Source organism: Penaeus japonicus, unplaced genomic scaffold, assembly GCF_977035675.1.
Source record: "Penaeus japonicus unplaced genomic scaffold, GWHDUDI00000001_assembly GWHDUDI00000004, whole genome shotgun sequence".
Lineage (NCBI taxonomy): Eukaryota > Metazoa > Arthropoda > Malacostraca > Decapoda > Penaeidae > Penaeus > Penaeus japonicus.
Genome location: NW_028234406.1, coordinates 8,622,374 through 8,629,286, shown reverse-complemented (window position 1 = coordinate 8,629,286; position 6,913 = coordinate 8,622,374). Strand labels below are relative to the sequence as shown.

Below are 6,913 nucleotides of genomic sequence, written 5' to 3'. Positions count from 1 at the left end.
TATGTATGCTGTTGTGGTGTATATATACATAGATATATAGTAGATAGAATCAGATATAATTTTAAACAAGCCCATCCTTATTGCTGTTGATATCATGTATTGTTTTATTATTATTTTGTACATAATTCCATTGTCTTCATTATCAGCTTTGATTAAAATCATTTTTCCTATGCAGTAGAGAACAAATAACGATAAATGTGCCTGACAGTGTAATAACATATAACAAATGGTGTTACAAACATCATCTTGATTGCGAATTTGCCAGTATTAAATTATAGTAAATATGTAATTGTACTTAAAGCAACCACGACAATAAGAACACATGGTGAATAAAGGCGGATAATCAAACGTCTTTGTAAATTGCTGTTTTTTAAATTCATGTCAATACATATTCTTGTCTTAAACGTCAGAAGAAACCGTTGTAATTATGAATATCGTTAAATTATAACACTAAAGACAGCTACGGCATTAATAAATCCAATATAAAGAAGATTATATATTGTATGTTTATCAAAATGATATCTTGCAAAGGTACAACTTAGCAAAGCAAACCTCATGATTACAAATTCTGTGCATATTTAAGATACTAACAAACTTGGAAGATCTTTCACTTTTTAATTCCTCCTTTGAAGACATTCAAAGGATATTAACCAACATATTTTAACCAGTTTTTAGCAATGCCTTTTGCCGCTGGGGTACTATACTTCCCTCCCCCTGGTGCCTTCTTCATGCTCCTAGGGGCTTATATATTCGGTGAGTAGTGAAGAATAGGATACTGTGATAATACAATCTTAATGTACTATTCCAATCCAATTTTGGTGAAGCTATCAATGTAAAATATTTAATCATGTAAAATATTTAATTATTTCGTAAGATATTTAATTATTTAAGCTATCAATGTAAAATATTTAAAGTATTGTAAACCATTCTCAGCTGAGATGTGGTTCGGGGTCCTGTTTGCCGTCCTGCTGGAGTTGGTTCCTGGTTCGGTCCAATCCACAGCCCTTGCGGTGTTCCTTTTCATAATGAACAATGTAGGGGGTAACTTACCTGTTGTGGTGGATCCTCTCTCTCATCTGCTGTCCTACCGTGCTGCTCTTTATATTATGTATCCTGGAGGATACTTAGCAAGTAGGTATATCTAACCTTAAGCTACCTAACTTATGCTACATATATCATGCAGCATGTTCTAACCACAGGAGGTGTCCCTCACTAAAATAACTCATGCTAGAGTGGTATGGTTATGCCTCGGATAATATGCGGAGTGTAGTTGAGTAGTATGAGTTAGTTTACAGGCAAGACTATGGAAACTATATGATAGCATGAATGAAATACATACTCTGACAACACTATATGATATACTTAAATAGAACATCAAATAATCTGGCCAAAGGATACAAAAAGGGAGATTATCTATCGTATATAACCGGAACAAACAGTTCTGGTTGTTTGATTTCACACACACACACACACACACACACACACACACACACACACACACACACACACACACACACACACACACACACATGCACACACATGCACATATATATATTTAAACAATCTGCCAACATGCAGAATGAGGGCAACATTGGACAAATATATATAGGTCTACGAATACTGACAGTATGAGTGTGGTGAGGTCAACATTTTTTTCTTCCGTGACTTACATGTTCGTTCTAAACACGCAAAATTCCTTCATGTTCGTTCCATCTTTACTGATGAAATACACTTATAAAATTTAGCTGTTTTTATTTAAACCCTTTTACGAGACCTACTTAGTATCGTTGTTCCTACGAAGAGACCTAGCTTATGCAGTCTTTAGATCTAATAGAGGGTAGAAAAGGCTTTCATTACGGAGATGGTAATTTTGTCATTAACAGTGTGTAAAATAATGTAGTATAAAGTGACATGGAATTTACATAGTAGTGACTGCAAATACTCAGTGATGGATTGCATTTTTTTGAAGTAGAAATTATATTATTAACTCTTTACAATGAGTCTTCTTAATATACCGGTGAATTAAGGGATAAGTAAAATGCCCAAAAAATAAATATGCATTAAATCCCGATTCTAAAATGTTTCGACCAAATTTTCCAATAATGTTCATCTCATTTTTTTTTCTCAGGTTCAATCTTCTTCTTCCTGACAAGTTTCTTGCTGTGAAGAACATTGTGCTGATCTCAACTATAGTTTTATAGTAAAATTAGTATTAATATCATGATTGTTTTTTTTCTTTTTTGAAATATGAATAGAATTGTTGTTTATTGTGTAGTTATTGGTGCCGGCTAACGCTGCTTCTATGTACAAATTGTCTTATTATTACAATATATCGATCTAAGTCAACTATATTGTATACTGTACGTAAATTCATACATTACATACATCCATACATACATACATATATATATATTATGATATATATATTATAATATATATATAGAAATATATATGTATATATATCGAATACATCATACATATTACAACACATATACAGATATATATATATATAATATATATATGATATATATAATATATATGATACATTAGATTACTTATATATAGTATATGTGTGTGTGGGGGGTGTTTGTGTGTATTTTAACATATTATATATGGGATGGTATACGATGTGTAGGGATGTGATGTATATATAATATATATATATATATATTTATATTGTTATGTATATATATATCTATATATATATATATATATCAGTAAATATAATATATATTATAATATATGTGTGTGTGTGAGTGTGGTGTGTGTGTAGTTTATTATATATTATATACCATTACATACATAAATTACATACATACATACATACCTACATACAGTACATACATTCATTTAACATAAACACATACACACATACATTCACACACACGAACACACCACAGCACAGCACACACACACACACACCACAAGACATACATATAGTATAGCATATATATATATATTATATATATATATATATATATGTATAATTGTGTAGTATATAATGCAATGTAGTTATGTTATGATATAATGTATGTATGAGTATATAATATTATATATATATATATATATAAATATTATATATATGGAAGAATATGTGTATATATTTATGCATATTAATTTGGTTATGTATATGTATGTATAGTGTATATATATATAATATATATATAATATATATATATAATATAGAGTTAATATGATATAGATATAATATAGATAATAAAATGCACAGCGACCACATTTATATATATCTATTTAAATATTAATATAAGATATTATATATATATATTAATATATGATTATATTATGTATATTATATTATGTATATTTGTATATATATATATATATATTATATTTATATATTAAAATAATAAATATAAATATATGTATATAGATATAGGTATATAAATATAATATATTTAAGCAATCTATTCTATTTAAGATAGGATAGAGTTATTTATAATTATTGTGATCCATGAAAGGGTACCCAAAGGATACCAAAAATAATATAGAGCTAAACAATAATAATGACAAACATAGATATGGAAACACCACGGATGAATAGAAGAAATAGAGTGAATGACTTTCCTTTAAACTTTCCTTTGTCATCTAGCAATATGATTTATTTGGGAAGTTCAACGCCATATTCATATTGGGGATAAAGGTACTGAAAAACTTGTTAGAAAAAAAAAATCATACAATATGTAGGACGAAGATGTAGAAATTCAACAAGTATTGCATTTTGAAATGGCTGCTCCGTATGATTGATAATCTTGAAAAAAACTAGGTTAGTGCACCAGTCTTTCGGAGCTGATGGAGATTTGCATTAAGATTTTTTATTTTTAAATCAGATAACGAAAAAACTATTATAAATATTGTAGGTAATAATATCTATACATGATAGACCAGAAAATTTTTAGGATGGCATTCCACAAGGAGCACATCATATAGAAATAAAAACAATTTAAATCAGTTTTATTAAAAATGGCTTATCACTTTCCATCATAGATCAGCTTTCTATAAGAGATTATTAAAGATATGGTCCTGTTTCTACTGTGGAGTACTCAAAATATCATGTTTTAGAGTCCCAATTATTAATCCTCGAGTTCTTGTAGTGAATTATAATAACTTATTGTACGTAGGTTGCAGTATGGTATGGAAAGCATGTGGGGAGGATTGGCCAATCTTGAGCGTATCCATAAGATTGAGGTTCTGTGTGTCTATTTAAGATGGATTGAGTTTCATACCGCAAATGCGGCTGATACCAAGGAAAAAATCGAAATCATCAGAAGACGATTTTGAACTAACAGATGCTAGCCCACAATACCAAAACAAAGGAGATACCACATATTTTCCAAGTACCCTAGGTGAACACCAATAATTAAATGTTTTGTAGTATCAATGGCTACAGTTGATTAAGTCCGTACATTTATAATCGGAATTTTTAATGTGGCTATATTGGAGATAAATTACAAGTCAAAGCAGAGTAAAAATTACAGTCAAATAATTAGATCCAGCTCTGGTTTAATAGAATACAGAGTTGAAAGTGGAATGCTGATGCACTATGAGTTAATGCCAATTCATCGGTACCGTAGTCTTTTGTTCTATAAAATCCCAAGTAACGCTGTCAAGGGAACAGATTATTAGAATTTTTCAAATAGCATAGATAGCACTGTAAACAGATCTCGAAACACTTTCTTAATAATGAATATTAACCGAAACTACCTCAGGGGAAATAGTAGCTGAGAGACCGGTTTAGGAAAAGTGTGTTTTAAATTTAGTACAATTGGATCATAATCTACCAGTGGGAAATCATTCATACCATACGAGTCATTTACATAATAGAGTGTTGCTGTCACTCTGAAGAGATGGGATGGCTGGAAGGCAAATGAGGTTTGCGGAAAAAGAAATTATGGAGGGTCATGGGAGACAAGGAAACCTCAATTACACAATCGTTTTTCAGGGGCGCAGTTCCAGATGGGTAACCAGGTGCAGATAGCCCTGGGGGGACCAACCCACCGACTACACGAGAGCACAATCACACACACAAAACACACACTACACTACAACAATAACACACAACACACACACACACACACACACTACACACACACACACAAAATCACAAACTCACTCTCCTGCTCTCTCTCAATCTCCATCTCATCGTTCACACACACACACACACAGTATAGATATATATATCATATATACTGTAGTATTTATACATACATACATACATGATATAATGTTATTATATATATATAGTATAAATAAAAATAATGTATAAAATATATATTAATCTATATATATAATTATATATAATATATATTAAAATTGCATACATTAACCAAGCTTACTTACGCACGACATATCCACACACCACACAACACACTCACATGGCAACACACACACACTTCACACACACACACAACCGACACACATCACTTCACACAACACATAGCACACACAACACACACATCAGCAGCACACACACACACACACACAACACAACACATTCACACACGAAAATGATTTCATAAACAGAAAAAAAATTGCAACTACTCTTATCATCTTTATTGTGACAGGTTACAACCAGGTTATCGAAACTAATGAGCAAAATTCATCTTAGGGTGAGAAACAGGACTCGATAACAGGCGAATTCAAAGGCATTATGCTTTATCATTCGATTTATCTATCCAATTTTAATTGTTGTATTTAAGTAATCAGAGTGTTTTTTTTCCGGGTTCATTCTTGTTCATATTTCATATTCAACTGTACAAACTGTAAGGTAGCCGACATACAAAAAGAACAATAATTTTAAACTTAATTTAAACTTATATCTTGATCTTATAGGAAAGAAATCAAAATCAGTTGATAGCGAATTATTTGATACAACATAATTTGCATTACAATTAGTAATAATAGTGATAGCAATAATCATCTATGAATATGATAATAATGATACAACTAACAGCTAGTAATAATGCTGATAGAATGCTGATGAATAATAATAATATATATTGTAATATATACTGATAATGATAATAATGAATAATAATAATAATAATATAATAATAATAATGAAAATAATGATAATCAAGATAATAACAATATCAATAATGTATATGAAGTAAAATGAAGATAATAATAATGAAAGGAAGAAAGTGAATAATGTTCTAGCATTACATGATGACGACAAATTTAATAATAATATGAATATAGATAATTATAATAATAATAATAGTCATCATCACACGCATCAGAGACGACATTAGAGATCATGGACATAATCGAGGTCGGGACATGCCCCCCCCCCCCCTCCCACCACTATGACTTAAAAACATGTAAGAGTGATCATTCTCAAAAAAAAGAAGAAGAACATAAGAAAAAGAAAAGAAAAAGAAAAGAAAAAGAAACAGACGAAGAAGAAGATAAAATTGGACCTTGCTACTATGAAACAAGCTACCTCTATCACCGGTTAGACACTTGTTCTAATATACAATAAGATAACTTAGGTAATTAAAAAAAAAAGGACAAATAGATACAGAAAAAGAAAAAGAAAAAAATGGTTGCCAATTGACGAATAAATTTGACATCCCAAACAAAATAAAACTGACGCATATTGTGTATTATAATGGTTGGGGGAGTGGGGAAGAAGGGGGGGTGCAAGACTATACCTCATAATAGAGTCCTTGCGACCGTCCCAGCTATAATCCTAATTACTAAACAATGACGATAATTAATATGATAATGAGATAATAAAGTTAGGAAAATAAAAAAATAGTAACAACAATAAGAACAGCAAAAAGCAATGATAATTTTTAAATGAACATAATAATTTAAATGAGAAAATAAATAATAATAGTAATAACAAAGGCACACTGATAATGAATACTATACTATAATAATGGTGTGA

The 6,913-nt window shown here is 30.2% G+C and overlaps 2 protein-coding genes across 2 annotated transcripts in view; one reads left to right on the top strand and one right to left on the bottom strand.

The window, feature by feature from the left end:
- Positions 1–6,913, bottom strand: part of LOC122260511 (uncharacterized) — a 191,102-nt gene that overhangs the window by 152,810 nt on the left and 31,379 nt on the right. The window lies entirely within an intron of this gene.
- On the top strand, positions 548–2,267 carry LOC147471911 (uncharacterized). The gene is made up of 3 exons (XM_086536000.1): positions 548–753; positions 934–1,131; positions 2,129–2,267. Exons 1-3 carry the CDS (start codon positions 678–680, stop codon positions 2,164–2,166), a joined length of 312 nt encoding a protein of 103 aa, XP_086392126.1. The 5' UTR covers positions 548–677; the 3' UTR covers positions 2,167–2,267.

Coding starts and splice junctions, on each gene's coding strand:
- LOC147471911 (XM_086536000.1), top strand. CDS start 678: ATGCCTTTTGCCGCTGGGGTACTATACTTCCCTCCCCCTGGTGCCTTC. Junction 754..933: donor CCTAGGGGCTTATATATTCG/GTGAGTAGTGAA, acceptor AACCATTCTCAG/CTGAGATGTGGTTCGGGGTC. Junction 1,132..2,128: donor TCCTGGAGGATACTTAGCAA/GTAGGTATATCT, acceptor TTTTTTTCTCAG/GTTCAATCTTCTTCTTCCTG.